Raw genomic sequence first — 17,864 nt, 5'->3', positions numbered from 1 at the left:
ATGGATTGTTCCAGCAGGGAGACGCAGGTGCTGCCAGCCAGCCTGCTCCAGCATGGGCTCCTCTCTCCATGGGGCCGCTGGTCCTGCCAGGACCCTGCTCCAGCACAGATTTCCCACCAGGCCACGGCCTTTTTTTGGACATCCCCCTGCTCTGGAGTGGGATCCTCCATGGGCTGCAGGGGCACGGCTGCCTCACCACGGTCTGCACCTTGGGCTGCAGAGTAATCTCACCTCTGGCACCCGGAGCAGCTCCTGCCCCTCCTGCACTGACCCTGGCGTCTGCAGGGCTGTTTCTCTCACATGCTCTCACTCCTCTCTCTCACACAGGATTTCATTCACACGTCACTCATACAGGATTTAATTCCCCTTCTTAACCAAATTATCCCAGAGGTTCTCCCAATGATGGCTCAGCCTGGGCCAGCAGCGGGTCCGCCTTGGAGATGGAGATGAATTTGAAATTATATTTGATAGGAGCACAGGTAACACTGACAACAATCTGGAGTTACTGAAGCAACCTGAGGTGTGGAGTTACTAAGCCATTGAATCATAGTAGACTATTTTTTAAGGACTTTTTAAGGGCCAGCAGCACAGACTAAAGAATTTGTGTAGGTAAAATAATGGAATTTCCACTTTTATGACTTGTCTCTTAAAGGATGGATTTCTCCCTTTCTAGACACAAGAGGCACAGTCAAAAGATAAAGTCTGGAAGAGATTAAAACTTCCAAAAATATCTGGAACTCTTGTTTATTTAGAAGCTTTTGGCAGAGTATAAGAAGTTGTATATCTCAATTTATTTTGTTGAAATATACAATTGTGGAGTAGCATTGTACCCAACTCTCATTATCTATACTATCAGTCATGGATAGTATAAGATACATCTGGGGAAATATTGGCTCTCCTGTCTTCCTAAAAAACCAGCAACAAAATATAGAAAAACAGAAGTAATACAGAGAGCAAGATGGAACAGTAGTTTCCTAAGGCTCTCCAACACAGCAATTTGCATACTAAATCAAGCAAAATGTTTATATTCTTTATAAGCTTTTTATATAAACTGTGACTTAGGCCAGAAATAATTCTATTTATATTTTTTTTCCAAGTGAGAAGGAAATCTCCTTTTTATTTTACAGTATTTATTGTATGTTCAGAAAACAAGTCTGCAGCAATTTTCCTTTGGTTTCTCATTTACAGCTGATAAACAAAACCAGTAATGCTGACAACATAAACTCAGGTCTGCTTTATTGGGAGAATCTGCCCAGAGCCTACTGTCACCTCTTTCAAGTGCTGTTCCTGAACAGAGTTGATAGCAATTTTCAAACCATTATAATTCCTATAATTTATGCTAAGGAGAAAACACTTTGCTGTAAATTAATGTCAACTCCTTGATTTTTTTCACTGTTTTTCACCTTTTCCATCTCCATCAGCTTTCCTGAATTTTCATAAGAATGATAACACAGTCACCAACATCATGCACACCAAGCAACAAAGATTTTATAGCTGCTTGACACAAACCAGTTAGGAAACATTGCATACCCTTTGTTGATTGTTTTAATCCTAACAAAGTGCCAGTAATGTTTCTCCAGATTAAATCACTGGGGTTTAACTGCCTAGAAAATTAATTTCTTCCTTATTTCTAATAGAATATTGAACAGAGGTACATACTCTTAATGGGTAAATTCATTCTGGTAACCAAATGCTAGCAAATTGTTTTGGGGATAGTTTTCCACCAGATGTTTTCACAGTTCTCTGATTTATATTGTTGCATCTGAGTAGACACTCTTATGTCAACCTTATGGTTTTATGTGATTTAAAGCAGAAGAGAAATTTATGTAAATGACTAACGATTAGAACATAAATGTTGAATTTAGGGCTACATTTTTCTTAAAGTGCTGCATAGTACCTTTAAGTGCTTTTTGGATCTGTACCTTACACTGCATGAAGGAGAAGAAATGCATTATTTTTCTCTTAAAACATTTTGTGACCATTAATTTTTTCTGACAGAAATTAGCTTGTTTGTGGTATTTCTTCACGTTGCTGCAGGGCTTTTCCATAACAATAAATTATTGTTAAGTACTTATGTCTACCACGATGAGAAGAAGAAAGTATTCCCAAGATTTCTCATAGAATAGTTTCTGATTAAGTTTATCAGTAAAATGCTATTTTTGTCAATGACAAGTAAAAAGAAGGTTGCAGAAAGAGCCATGTGATATCTGGTCAAGCTGAGAAATTGCAAATAAAGCAAATTTGTGCCATTCAGGTACCCTCTCACGTGCATGGGTAAGGCTTCTGATGAATCTTTAATCTGCATAATATGGGAAAAGAAATCAAACTTAAAATGGATTTTCTTTAAATCCTCATACACTTAATTATTTTTCTTTTTTTTGTGTGTGTTTTAATTTATATTAGGAATCTATCTGAACAAAGAATTTATCTTTTTTTCATATTGCTTAGTCAGTTGTCATGAGCATTGTAAAAGGCATCAGATGAAAGGTGGCAGTTAGAAATGTGATGATGTAATGCATTTGAAATTGCTTGGTGAATTCTTTAATCATTTGTACAAGTTACTTCTCTTTGTTTACAAAAGTTAAATCTTGTTTCTTGGGGGGAAAAACAGCATAAACTGTAATTAACTCTTCATAATATTGGTGATGATGGTTGATTAAGCAAATGTGTAGGATTACTATCACAATATAGATCTTGAACAGTTAACAAGAGTCCATTAAAAAAGACCAAAAAACTACTGATGCTTCAGTTAAAAAGTCCTAAAAACCCAAAGCTCCATAACTTTTTATATTAATATACTGTTTATGAAGTAGAGGCTGAAAACTAAGGGGATGCAACTTACTTCAAACTCTCTGCCCCATTAAGTTGTCTTGAACTAAGACACTTTTCATATTTACATACTTTTTATGCAGTAGATAAAACTGTATGTTATGGGATGAGATTTAACAAAATATCAGAGTTTTATTAGTTTTGTTTGTTCATGGAAAATTAAAGCTATGGGCAGCAGTGTAAACAAAAAAAGAAAGCACAGTCAGGGCTTTAAGAGAATCCAATATCAGCAAGAAACCATTTTGGTGAGCATATTGTTCACATTCATTTTATTATTTAGGTAATTTACCCTGAATCAACAGGGATACCTTGCTGCTTTAGAAATGCGTGTGTTACAAGATGATTCAGAAAGCATCAGCCTGGCCCACATGAAGTAAAGGCATCTTAGATATCCTAAAATGTTCTTTACTAGACTTTGATGAAAGTGTCTCCAAAGTGCTTGTGCACAGCTGTGTAGAAATCTGTGCAGTGTAACCCTTAGATGTCATTAATCTATATAATTAATATATAATTATTGTAATTAATCTATGTAACCTAATATATAGCTAATATCTATCTAATATGTATCATCTATATCATCTAAATAATCATATATATATCTAATATATATTAGATATATATCTATCTAATAGTCTATGTAATCTAATATATGTAATTAATAGCAGCACCATCACTGTGGGTGCTGTTAACAACCTGACTTCAAAGCATATGCTGTTTGCTATATCCAGGAGAAAGCTCCTTTGAATTATGTAGTTTTTTAAAAAATAAATGTATTGTGAAAGGAATATTAACAGAAAAAGAGTTGCATAACTTTGAAAGCAAACTTAAATGGGTAGAAGTCCAAAAGTGTAAGGATGGCAACTCTTGAAACACAAAGTATTTCTCTTTGCAGTGATTTGCAGCAAGCTTGTGAGTGCGACTAGCTCTAAAATCCCCTGTAAAGCATATTTTAATTCATCTAAATCCACAATCTTAGTTGTAGTTAGGGGAAGGTAATCCACAGGACTGATAAGCAGAGAGGTTAAAAAAAATAGAGGAAGAAATTAAATGACAGCACATAATAGAATCCCTGAAAAATTCAAATGAAAATAATAAAAGGAAGCATGGGAAGGAAGTTAGATGAGAGGGAAGACAGATGTATTTTACTGTTAGGTATTCCCTCAGAAAGGCTGAGGGAATTGGGATTGTTCAGCCTGGAGAAGAGAAGGCTTCTGAGTGACCTCTGTGGCCTTTCAGTACCTGAAGAGAACTTACAAGAGAGCTGAAGAGGGATTTTTTTCCAACAGTGTGTACTGACAGGACATGTGGGGATGGCTTCAAACTGAGACTGGGCTGAGCTTGGATATTAGAAAGAAATTCTACACTGTGAGGGTGGTGGGGCACTGGCACAGGTTGTCCAGAGAAGCTGTGGATGCTCCATCCCTGGAAGTGTTCAGGGCTGTGTTGGATGGGGCTTTGAGCAACCTGATCTAGGGCAGGGTATCACTACCCATGGCAAGGGGTTGGAGCTGGTTCATCTTAAAGGTCACTTCCAGCTGAAACCATGCCATTATTCATTATATTCTTGCTCTCTCTCCTTTTTGGAGTATTCCTATCTCATATTTAGGGTATAAACTGAAAGTTCTTGCCAAGTTGATACTAGGAATGCCTGTAGATTTAGGGTCTCAGACCTTTAATTTTCTTAGGAAAACATCACACAACATAGTTGGAAAGTATTTCCTAAAGGATAATGGTGTTACAAACAACTTCATCAGCTTAGCCACAAGCAGCTGTGATTTGCTTAATAATTATCTTAAGAACATCTTTATTACAATATGGTAATATTGATGCAAACCTGTGAGTGTTTGGAGGTACAAATGAAATAGTGTTCTACATACACTTGGGAATATTAGAAGTAATGCTGGAAGTGTCAAGTTAACTCCTTTGAGAATTTACCTTTCCACTTTTTCCTTTTTTTTTCCTCATTTCCTTTTTTTCTTATGTTGAATTCAACATGTACCATAAAGCAGCAGTTCTTGTCTTGTCATTAGGCAGTTGTTTCTAAAAAGTACAAATGAAAACTAAAATTAATATCAGCAGTGAACTAGGCCAGGGTTTTCAGGCTGATTGTGGGCAAGTCCCCTGTTATTGCATATTGCAGAGATAGCTTTTTTTTTCCTCTGTTCCACTTGGAAATTTTATGAAGGAGTGTATATAGTTCTTCATTTTTTTTAAATCTTGGAAAATAAAAAGAAAGTGATTTAATCAAAGATGCATGTTTTGGCATTCTTATATCCTAAATTAGTTGAAATCTTTATCAGTGTAAAACTCTCTGTATGAGAGCTAGAAGTCCTTTAATATACTTTTTCTGCAATTTTTAATCTGAGAGATTATTTAAACCTTAATTAAATGGTTGCCATTTCCTGCTATACTTGGGAATCACAAGAAAGAAAAATTAAAGTGATGTGTATTTCTAATAGCTTCTGCTTCTCTCAGTAGCTAAAAATGCACAAATAATGCATAAAAGTATCTCACTCGAAATTGTGATTAGTTCTGTGTTGGGAATATAGAATCATAGAACAGTTTGGGTTGGAAGGGATCTTTAAGGACCATCTAGCCCAGTGTCCCTGCAATGAGCAGAGACATCTTCCACTAGAGCAGAGCCCTGTCCAACCTGACCGTGAATATTTCCAGAGATGCATAAAAATATAATTTTTAATTAAATTTGTTGGTTCACTCTGTTCATAAAATGATTAGAAACTGCATAACTGCAAGTGTAAGTGTCTCCAGTGGCCATCTGAGTAAACTGGGAATCCAAGGGCAGTGTGCCCTTCTGCTCTGTCATTTCTGTAAGAAGAGGTGGAAGTTCAAGTGAAGGTGCCTGAAACATCCACAGTCAGTTTTCCTTCTGGGGAACCATAAGCCATAAGGCCATGGGAGGCGAGGCTGTGCAGCCTCCCAGCACTTTGCCCTCAGGCAGGTGGTGGGAAGGGTGGAGGGGGATGTTAGTAGGAAACTATAGCTGCTGGCAAACTTTAGATACTAGTAGAAGTTGTGAAAAGCATCCTTGTGGCAATTACTCTGGGATGAGCATGTGAAAATGTGGCTTTGAGTAAAATAGTTAAAAACCTTTTGCTCTCTTCATAAAAAATGTTTCTTTTAAAAATGGTAATGTCTTCATGGGAGACTGTGCTTTGTGCAGCATCCATTACCAACAAAAATCTTTTTCATGGGCTGTGGAATCCAGCACATGTGTTTCTGTTTAATCATGTGAAAAGTGTTAAATGCTCAGAGTACTTGGAAAGAAAAATCTCAGATTGAGTTCTTTATGGTGATTTGAGATGCAGATGGCCAGAAGGTCTCTCATGTTCTGGTGGAAGTTCACACTTCTCCTTCTTAAGCATCCTGTGCAAGGTTCCCATTCCAGCATTAGGGATCTTAAGTTCTAAGAATACCCCTGCCATTGAGCTAGCTATTTTCTTTTTCACTTTGTGAATAAGGCCTATTATATAATATGTCAGAGGATGAATGAGAAAAATCCTTTGTTTAACTTTGTGTCAATTGAAATAAGTTTGCAAATCATGTACTAGTTGCTCTTTGTGTTTGTGTATGCTGGGGGAGGGAGAAAACCCAACTGAAGATTCTGTAAGCACAGGAAAAAGACTCAGAGTATTTGAATGAGTTTTGACTTAGCATTTCACTTTATAGTGCTTTACTGACTGGTTGTTGTTTCTGTCATTTAGAAAAGTAGAGGCATAGATAACAAGTAATTTCTACAAATTTTGCTTCTAAAACCTCCAGAGTTCCAGAAGTAGAACTTCCCTTCTTTGTTCTCCTTCCTTTGATCTCCTATTCCAAATGAATGGGACTCTGCATATAAGTAGAAGCTTTGTTCTGAGTTATTTCTTCAGTAAATGGTATGGGTCTTAACTTCACACAGGTGCATGCAGCAGCAAAAAGGTCTCAAGTGCCTTGCTGGAAATAAGCCGCTTACTCTAATATATTTTTTCTCAAACTATACGTTGTTATGATTTATCCATGTAGTGCTCCCTACTGCACAATGCAAAGGCTCTAGTGCTAAAATCAATGAGAAACACAGTGAATATATGCAAAAACTAGGTACTCATTTTAAGCTGGGCATTACCAAAAGAGAAGTGCGTAGTGGAAAGACCAATTCAGACTTGCAAGAGTAGACAAATTTGCATTTAGACAAACGACCTAGCCATTGCTGCTATTTATTTCTGATAGTGAAATCATGTACCTGAAAATAACAGTCAAAAGTTGGGCAAGGTATTATTGTATTAATGTGCATCACAGAAAGGAAAGAAAATCTTATACCTCGAAGTAAGAGGCTTTTATGTGTCTATTCTGGCTCTTAGAAAATCTTGCAGTTTCTGCTACAAAGGTATCTTAAAAACCTTACACATTCCACAGGCAGAGCAAAGTGTGCTGGGACACTGAGGGGCAGCAGGGTGCTTGAGGAAACGTGACTGGACTGTCATGTAGCTTGTAAGGATCCTGCAGGAAAAGGTTTCTCATCCTGTCAAAACATACTAAAACAGGAGGCAGATTACTGCCACATTATGCTCATCACAGCTACTTCTTGTTCTGAACCTATGGGGCTTCAAAATAGTTTGGGAAAAAAACCCCCAAGAAATCATCAGAACAGTTTTTACTGAAAGGAATAACTTGGGGATGGAGTGTGTGTTCTATGGCAACCTAAAAGAAACGGTAAGAAAACCAAACAGAAAGTATAGTAAAAATAAGCTTAATCTTAACAGTGCAAACCTCTGCTTCAGCTACGACTCCTTGTCCAGGACTGTGGGTAAACACCACAGCAACCTGCTGACGTGGACCCCTGTGCCCCAGGCTCTGCTGGTGTTCCTGCTCAAGCTGTCCCTGTAAAATTTGTGCAGAAGCTGAGACAGGACATTCAACTTACTCAATGCAATGTAATGAATTAGTAGCTGGCAAATGAGTTTGATTTTGTTGGAACAAGTAAATTTCCAGAGTGGTTTGGTTTGTGAACTTCAATCACAACCTCATGACCAAAGATATATATTAAAAAAAGCATAAGGAGTAGCTATGTTCATCTTTCACATTCCTGGAAAAGTTGTATCCTGCCAGTTGTCACTGCTGCATGGACAAATTTTATTTAATGTTAGTACACAGATTTACTGACTTGCTCTGCAATTTATGCTATGCATTTAGACAGAGAAAGCAAACATATGATTTTGTTTTGGAGTATGCTATATTGTGCAGGGGGATAAGAACAACTGCATAATGAACCAATATGATTTCACCAGAAGCCGTTTATTGTTTACAGTACAATTCCAATTATAGATTCTAAGTCTCCAGCCCATGTGGGCATCTCTGGGTTGGTAAATAGTTTGCTCAAGAGGCAGATACATCTCCTTCTGGACATCTAATTGGCCAGGGTTCATCAACACCTTGTGTCTCCTTTATCTAAGTTTAGCATTCCTGGCTGTCAGATTCTCAGGCTCTTCTTATTTCTAGCCCTGTTTTTCTCAGTAACCTCAACGAATTCCTGAGGGTGCAAATAATAAAACTGAGGTGGCTTGATAAGATTACTCACAAACAGTTTGGCTGGTGCATCAAAATGGCCTGTTACACAGATGCATTGCTGCAATACTGAAGTATTTGGTGTCCTCCAGAAAAAACAAATTCAACATTTTACTTAAAAGCCTTTGTGTATAGATAGGTCTGAGACACACATCCTGAAGTTGTGAAAATCTGTCATAAATATGAATATCACAGTGTAGATTGCTGATGTTATTTCAGTTTCTGCTTATTTTAGCAGTAAACTGTTGAAAAATATTTTACACTTTTTTGCTTTTACGTTCTGAGGAATTCAAGGGAAAAATACTCATGCTCTACTGACGAGTAAAAATATGAAAATATTGATTATTATAAATATGAACTTCTGTCAACAGGCATACAGTGTTGCAATCTAAGCTGGAGATTCAGAATTGTGTTGTTATTAAAAATGAGCTAAGGTAGCTATAGGAATACTGCAGGAAAAAATATTTTATTTTATCATGAAAGACAGAGAAAAATGTATCTCACTGCATATAGTAAGACTTGAGAATGGCCCATATTGGTTATCTTTGGTAGTTTTTAATTCTGTGTGTAAGTAGAAACACTGCAATATTTCTTAGCAGTGTAGTTGCCCCAGTTCTGTTTAAAAGAAAAAAAAAAAAAAAAAAGAACTAAACCAACCAAAAAACACCAAAATCCGAACCAAACCTAAAAAATAACAGCAGCAACAACAAAACCAACCTTCCCCCCCACCAAAAAAAAAACCCCTCCCAAAGCAAAACCAAAAGTCAGCCAAACAAACAATCAAAAACAAACCAAAAAACACGAGTTATGAGGCTTCTCACAATTTGAGAAGAAGGTGTTCTTTATTGGAATCAGAAATTTTACAGTCTCTGCTTTCCTGACATTGCTTGTTTGAGTTTATAGCTAATAGCAACTTCAAAGATTTTGCAGTTTAAACCTTACAGTGCTTTGTAGGCTCTAAATGTGATATATAACTGGATGTGTAGAAGTACATTTGTTCACAAGTTTTACTTATTAATTGATGTGCAGAATATTACTGTAATGTTTTGTAGCAGAAAGCAATACAGAAGAGGATAAAAGTTGCAGAAATGTACTGAATGGCACTTGTTACAAAATGATGAGGTGTTTTTATGTCTACTCATCTTGGATTTTTCATTTGGAATTCAGAGGAGAGCAAAAACTTTCACCTCTTTCCGTCTGGCCAGCATGTGATGAAGCTTTTTTTCATGTTTAACTTCCTTATGAAGACATGAATGTGTTGGGTGTTTTGCAGGAGCTTCAGGATGGCATTGGGCAGCAGCAAACTGTTGTCAAAACATTGAATGCAACTGGTGAAGAGATTATTGAGCAGTCATCAACAGCAGATGCCAAAGTGCTGAAGGAACAACTGGAGAGTTTGAATAACCGGTGGAAGGAGATCTGCAGACAGCTGATAGAGAAAAAGAAGAGGTAGGTTAAAATAGAGTAAAAATATTGTGAAATTATATTTAGTTATTTGAGATTTTATTCTGGCTTGAAATTTCAGAGGAGCGCTCAACATCTAGAGTTTTCAATTTTAAAAGGAATGAGCAGTAATTAAATTTTACGTCCTATAAATTGTTCATACCCTATCATTTGTTTAATTCTTTTTTCCCTACTCCTGTCAATGACCATGACTCCCTTCCATACTCCATATTTTTATATATTAACTCCTAATATAGAAACAAACCAAACAAGTATACATAACTGCTCAATATTAAAGTAGAACAGTACAGAATTTACTACTGTTTTATAATCTTTCTATTTGATTGCGTGTCATTAAAACACATCTCTGTAATACTAATAATACCTTGGTTGATTTATACAGGTAATCCTAATCTAGTTCATCTATCAAAATCAATGTCATTGACATCTACATTTCATAGCCTGGAATTAAAAAAAATGGATTTATCAATTTAATATTATTTATGATCACTTTTAGATTCATTTGTTTCTCTCATGCAGACAGAGAAAGAGTGAGTTACAGATAATACAAAAATATTTTTATACTTTTAAAAAGAGAATTTCCAATGTAAAAAATAAAATGCTGTTAAGATAGGTTTTATTAAAAACCATGTTCTTAACCTAGATTCTAGGCCTAACTGGATATTCTGCTTTACAACAGAGTAGAAAATACAGGTAGAGCTTTCTTCATGCATGTTTTTTTTTAAATCCCGGAATATTCCTTATAGAGATACATTAATGAGTGCTAGAGATGTACTGGAAGAACTGGTAGTGTGCAACAAGTTTTTTTACTTTTGATGTGTCACTTATCATTTTTCTGTTTAGAGCCATGGGGACAAAAAAGCTGTGAAAATGTTTAGTAGTGTCATAAGGGAGTGTCCTGAAGGGTTTTTACTGACTCCAATAATGATTAAAGTTTTTGGAACATGTTGTCTGTCATTGGAACAGGCTGCCCAAGGAAGTGGTTGAGTCACCATAGAATGGTTAAGGTTGGAAGGGAGCTTAAAGTTTATTAAGCTCCAACCTCCCTGATATAGGCAGGGAACCTTCTACTAGATCAGGTACCTCAGAGCCTCATCCAGCCTGCCTTTGAAAAATTCAAGTGATTTGAACTCCACAATCTCTCTGGACAGCCTCAAATTCAGAAGCAAATAATTTCTTCTTGATATCTAATCTAAACATTCTTTTATTTTAAGGCAATTCTCCCTTGTACTATCACTGCATACCCTTGGGGAAAGTCCCTTTCCAGCCCTCCTGTAGTTTCCCTTCAGGTACTGGAAAGTGCTGTAAGGTTTCCCAGTGGTATTTAGAAGACACATAGATGTGTCACTTAAGGACATGGCTTAGGGATGGGAGTGCTGGGTTAATGGGTGTACTCAGTGATCCTGAAGGTCTTTTCCAGTCAAAATGATTCTGTGTTAAAAGAAAGAGATGCAACAAGTAATCTACAGCTGTCAGAAGCTTCAGGAATGCTTTAAATAATTCTTTCTGCTGTATTTCCAGGTGTTCATGGTACTGTTATTTGTTACACAAGGGAGTCCTTGGCCCTTATTTGTCACATAAAAAGCTGTTCTTTTGTACATTGGAAACCCATCTGTGTTTCCAAGGATTACCTTGTTATATAAGTGCAAACACTTAAAAAACAATAACACATCTTTTTAACAACCCTGTAATCTGCTTTGGCAACACAGAAGAAAGAGATTGGTGGTTGAGCTTTGTCTGAGGATACAAAATATGTTCCTGTTCTGGTTAAGATTGTTATCGTTCATCCCTTCATTTATTAGTAGAAATGTCTAACTGAATGTTCTTTTAGCTCAATGCAGGGTTAGAATATTACATGTAATTTTTTGGCACGTTCTACATTATAAGGAAGCCTAGGATTTGTTAAGTGGGAATAATCCAGTTATGTTCCCTAGATGAAGGTTCTTAAATAAACACTGACACATGCATTTTGATCTGTTTAATATGTTGACCAATTGGTTTGTTTTCTTCCGGAATGACTGCTTGTGTAATTTAGAGGAAAATGATTGCAGAGACCTCAGTTAGTGAACTTTGCGTGAATAATAGCATTGCACCAGGAGGAATGCAGATAGTGTTGTGTTAAACTGATATAAATGTTCCAGGTGTACTTCGGTGAGACTTACGTGGTTCAGGATGCCTCTGTTCACCTCCCACTCTTCTTGGCTGTGTCAGAGCCAGGGAATGCTTTTCCTCCCAGGTCTTGGAAACACATTCTACCCTAGCTTCTGCCACCACACGTGTGCTGTTTTGTTTTGTTTTCTTCTTTTTACTCTTCTAGAGTGGATTTTCAAAGGAAAGAAAATCCACTTGACAGGAAAAAGTGCTGTGTTCTAAGCATGTCCCAATTGTTGATGAACCTGGGCATGAAAAGACCATAGGCTTATCAGCTCCATAGTCTTCATACAGCCATGGTGTCATGGGATTTGGATAACTCTTATGCTTTGACATCTTTTAGTTTTTCATTATTTGTCCTCATTTGGTTTTGGGCACAGACAGATTCTCTCTTTTTAAGACTTAAAACCCATGTAATCCAAAATGCTTTAATTTATCCTTAAGATCAAAGCATGAGGCAAACAAAAGTTGAAGGAAGTAGCCTCTACTTGTAGTCCAAAGAGCTACTATAGTCTTGATATTGCCTAATGCATGTGTTGGTACTATGTCAAATTTATTTAAGTATATCAGTAGAATATAAACTACAATAAATACAGGTCAACTGACATATTTTGATTTCTCTTTTTCAGAATAGCTTTAATAGACTAATGAAAAAAAAAAGCACCTGTGAAGTCAAAATGCTTATATTTTGACTCACATAACTTTTAATAGTTTCTTATTTTTGTCTGTTTCCTAAAGATTAAACCTGCATAGTTAAAAGAATCTTATTATTATGAAGGGGATTCTAAGATTTTTAAAGTCAATTTTGAGAATGAGAAAATTGAAGCACATTTTAAAACCATATTGAATGAAGGTGATACTGAAGGGAGAGCAAACTGGGTATAATGCATTTTCATATAATAATTTCAAAGAAAAATAAAATAGATATTAACATTTAGAACCTTATGTAAATCAGAAAAAAACCTGACTCTAAACTTTTAATAGGTTTCAAGTTTTATTCTTTGTAGTTAATACATTATACTCTGCTTTAAAGTTAATTCTCAGTAGCTCAGAGTAGTGATCAACTGAAATTTTGTTTCCTGTTACATTTTTTGCTGAGCAGATCTCAAGATAAAGTGGCAAAAAATTAGCAAATGAATGGATTCCATAAATGAAATCTGTTAGTGATTTCAGATTCAAGTGTAATGCTGCTAAGCATTATTTGACAAGGAAACCTTATATATTGTAAGCTCTGTTTATTTTATTTGCTTAGAAATTGCAATAAATTGCTTAGATATTTGCAAGAAATTGATTGTCATAATCCTGCACAGTTTTACATGAAGCACTGAACTTTTATGTGGGGCATTGACATTCCACTCTACATGTATTTTTCAATATGAATTCAAAAATCAGTAGGGGCTGAGGCAAGGAGGGAAGCAATTGGAGGAGTAACAGATATTCTGAAATACACATATTTTTAGAAGATGCATGAATGTGCACATAGTTTTTATAAATAATTTGGAATAAATATTAAACTACAATAATAAGAAGTGTAAACCAGATCAAAACCACGATATTCTATAAATTACTGAAACTGATCATAGATTCACTAGATGCTAATATTAATTTCAGTAATGGATTGGCAGTTTTAATGAATAAGAATTATTTGGACTGCAAAAGGTCAACTTAATTAAAAAAGAAAACAAACTAAATCTGAGAACAATTTGAGGAACCTGTACTGCTCTTCAGTAAAAAGGAGCTGGCTTTCAGTTTTAAAAGGTCAAATGCTGATCCCAGGCAATGCACAGACTTAAAATTGACTTTGAATCTCCTCTCTTTGGTACTGAAGATCAAGAGGTTATGCTTGAGTTATGTTTGCGTAGGATGTTATCTTCCACTTGCCTTTATCTAAGAGTTTCAAAGCCACAGAAGTTTGAATTCAGTGTTTAAAGTTTCTGTATCTTGCAGTCTAATCCATCCAGCTAAGAATTAGATGAGAATGTAATTTTAGCACATCCAGTCGTGCTATCTTACTGAAAACTTTGAAATAGACCAAGCAGTTGAATAAAGTGGAACTTGATTTAAAGTCTGATACACTGGTAGTTAGCAAATGGGGAATTTAATTGAGTTTTTGTTAAGATTTTGCTACAAAAGGCGCGGTTTGAAAAAGTTGGGAGTTTGTACTCTAGTACCCCGTTCCTCTGAAACTGAGACTTTGGAGACCACGGGAGGTCACAAAGGCCCTTTGAACAGATGCTACCGAGCCCAGACAAAAGAGGGGAAGCACAAAGTGCCTGCATCTCTGACAGAAGTTTGCTCTGCCCTTTCATCCCCTGACACACATCAGGCCACACCATGCTGTGTCTGCTCTGCGGCACGCCGCTGGGACATGTGAGTTTTGGAGGATTTAGGGACATGGTGCCGAGCACCCGGGCCAGGCAGGGGTGGCCAAGGGAGCACACATAGGAGGAGAAGCAGCACCTCACACAGGAGCTTGGGAAGGCTCATCAAGGAGGCTCTTGAAAGAGTTGTAACAGTAATGTTGGTTGGTCTTTTATTTTTCACTTTGGCTAAAACTTTCTTGTGTAATTTTTGAAGGCAGATGCCCAGGAAATAGATTCCTTCAATGTTTCAGAAGTAATCAGTTTGGGGTTTTTTATTCATCACGATCTGACATTTGTTAAAATTGGGTTCAGTTGAATGGAAGAGAATTTTTCATTATTTTAGCTGCAAATACATTTACACTTTTAATGAGTTTGAACCTGCAGACTGCCTGTTCAGATCTCTACCCAAGCGAATTTGAAGTAATTATGGAAAGAATGACAGAACAAAGGTTGTTTACCAGAATACTTCCAAGTACTTTCCTGAATACAAAACCACAAACTTTCTATTCTAAATAAAAATTGTTATAAAGTAACTATACTTTTTAATATTTTTCATACAATATCTTTACTAAGGTATTCTTTTTCTTCCATAACATACTAGCTGTAGGTGATTGTTTTCCTTTTCTTGAACACTCAGCATATTGAAGGCTGTGATTAGCTTCTAGTTGCAATTTAAAATTGGTTTAGGATGAAGAGAATATATGACAGTTATGTCAATAAATATATTTTTTTCTTTCCAGCACATAATTAGCTACATATTGAATTTTTCTGAATTTTCCTTTTTTTGACTGTTCAGATTTCTTATAATGAATCACCAGAAAAGAGTTACTGGCATAAATTCATGTTGTGTTTACAAATATTTTAGCTAAACTTCTTACTGTTTAGTATTTACATCTAAATATATTTTCTGAAGTTTGTGTGGTGTTTTAATTTTGTGTGTTAAAAGTGCCTTACCCTAATGAAGCATTTATCCATTCTTTAGAGAATGGATATCCATTCTTTAGAGAAAGAGAGAAAATTAAATTTTTTTGGTAAATATTTTCTCTTTACATTTTTGCTACCATTTTTGTGGCCTCTTATATTCTCAGTAGAAGGTACTAAACACTTTAATTCCTAATCTTAAAAATTCAATAAATACATAATTGACGGCTGAATGTTAAAAACTGAAAAGGCACCGAAATATTATTGGACTTACAGGTGGGAGTATGGGTCACAAGAGCAGCTCTGTCCTACTCCTATGATTGTATATTTTATTTCTATAGCTGACACCTCCCAAATACATCTGTCATCACTCGTGTGCAGTTACAAACTCTAAACATCTGATGTGTTTCACTATTTACGGGTTGCTATGGTATTGCTATCACATTGTTGACTGTGGAGAAAATACTTGAGCTGCAAGATTATAGGCTGTGAATGTTTATGTAGTAGTTAGCAAATATAATGAAGGATTAGTGATAGTGTGGGAAAAAAAAAATCTTTCCATGGTCTTTTGTGGAATACCATAAGAATTTGTTATTGATATAGTTTAATAATGGTAGGAAAACTAATCCCTAATCTATCAAGTACTATATATACAAAATGCAAAGAGGAAAAATAATTAGTTTAATGCTTAGTGTTAAAAATTGAATATTGATACATTTGCTTCCCAAAGTATAATGTATGTAAGATTCCTGTAAAAAGATGTGCATTCAGAGTAGTTGATGAAGGGACCCTATGAATTTAGAAATACAAACAGAAAAAAGAAAAAAAGAAAAGTTGCATATGAAATTCTGTGCTTCTCTGCTGTAGTTTGAGAATTTTCCATCAGTCAAAATGGATTATATTTCAGGGTTAATGAAATAAACCTTTTGCTAAAAGACAAGGAGATTAAAAGCCTTTTTGGAAACTTAGGTTGGTTTGTAAGGATAAGGTAGTAGTGCGTAACAGCTTGAGGACCTGTGCTGGATGGATCTGCTTGGCTCCATAGGGCCAGCTGCTGGAATTATATCTTATTCCTCATTCTTCAGCAGGTCATACTCCCAGCTTCTTTCTCTTCCTCTGTGTATATCCGAGTCGACTGGTGGGTCATGTTCCTTACTCCAGCTTCTTTAGGCTTGGATTTGAAAGCCCATACTCCCTAAGTCACAACTAACTGTTAATTTTTTATTGCCACCATGAATTTAAACACCTAGAAATTACGTGTGTCTGTTGTTCCAAAAGTAATTATGATGATAGAAATCAGTTTGTTCAAACAGTGTAATTAGTCATTGAGTTAAAACTTTTCATTCAATTAACTGGTTCAGCTAACACAGAACACTCTCTTTTAGTGTCTTGCACAATATGACATTTGTCTTGCAGGGTATTATTTATAATAGAAGTAACACTCTAGGTCAAGAGGAGATGCTAAAGTTAATTTTAAGGTGCACCTGCATGCCCTGTTAATTGCAATGAACCTTTAAATTCCTTTACTGCACGTTGTTCCTGATTAGAATAAAAAAGTAGATCTATGGAATTTTTTTTTCCTGAAATTTGAAACCCTTCTGTGCATGCACTCACACATGTATGAAATATGTATATCTATATATCTATACCTATAAAACATATCTGAAAGAATTCCTGGAAAGTCTTAGGTTAAAAACATCCTTATCCTGCTGTACAGCATTTAAATTAGTCATCAAAGTAAAAAAATTTTTCCTTCACGACTAGGAAAACTTTTAATGTTTTAAAAGTTACGGCTCAATTCATAAAGGTGATAAAACTGACAGTGTACTTAAGATGGAAAAGGAATCTTGCCAATTGCTATCTCTTCTAGGAGACAGGAAATATTTTTGATTTCTCATTCAAAATAATATGCAGCTCAGTAATTTTGCTCTCGGGTGTATTGAGTTGAACACTGTGCCTTTTCTGTGCCAGAATGAACGTATCTAAACTTGGATCTTTCTCAGGTTTATCCTCAGGGTACCATCACACAATGTGTCCACTGAGCTGTGCATTTCACAATGAGTAGAAGTGAGAGGAAACCAATAAATGGAAGCTGTTGCTGAGGATTGCTTGGATTCTGGGGTAGCTGGTCAGGTTGAGAGACAGAGGTTTTATTATGTGGTTTATGGTGAAACGGTGGATGCCTGATTCCCCGATTTCCATAACTGAACCATGCTGCCTCAGAAAGATTTGAAGTTGTGCTTCAGCTTTCAGGATTACAGGAAGTTAGTTTTTCTTCATTTTTATAGTTGCAGTGCTATGGATCTCTGCATAGATTAACATCTGACTCATTTTCACAGAAACAAATGTTTTGATTAGCTGGTTTTAGATGACCTATTTTGGCTTGAGAAGAGCATATGACCTCTCAAGTCATGAATATGAACACCTCTCAGTGAAGAGCAGTGTAATAAATGTGGTGCTGTAAAGTTGGTTGTTTTTTGCATGACCTGTGAAACCAAATGGTAAATCTGTGGTATGGCAAGGTCTAGAATTTCTGTCTGCATGACAGTACTCCATAAGAGATCCGGAGTTGTA

The 17,864-nt window shown here is 36.0% G+C and overlaps 1 protein-coding gene across 2 annotated transcripts in view; it reads left to right on the top strand.

Annotated features, from left to right (window-relative positions):
- Positions 1–17,864, top strand: part of DMD (dystrophin) — a 978,378-nt gene that overhangs the window by 578,687 nt on the left and 381,827 nt on the right. For both annotated transcript variants that reach the window (XM_063392999.1, XM_063392994.1), the window contains one exon: positions 9,665–9,840. In XM_063392999.1, the coding sequence (XP_063249069.1) occupies positions 9,665–9,840 (176 nt within the window). The remainder of the gene's footprint in view (positions 1–9,664; positions 9,841–17,864) is intronic.

Source organism: Prinia subflava, chromosome 3 (genome assembly GCF_021018805.1).
Source record: "Prinia subflava isolate CZ2003 ecotype Zambia chromosome 3, Cam_Psub_1.2, whole genome shotgun sequence".
NCBI classification, from domain to species: Eukaryota; Metazoa; Chordata; class Aves; order Passeriformes; family Cisticolidae; genus Prinia; species Prinia subflava.
Note: the sequence above shows the minus strand (reverse complement) of the source record. Positions and strands in the feature narration are given on the sequence as shown.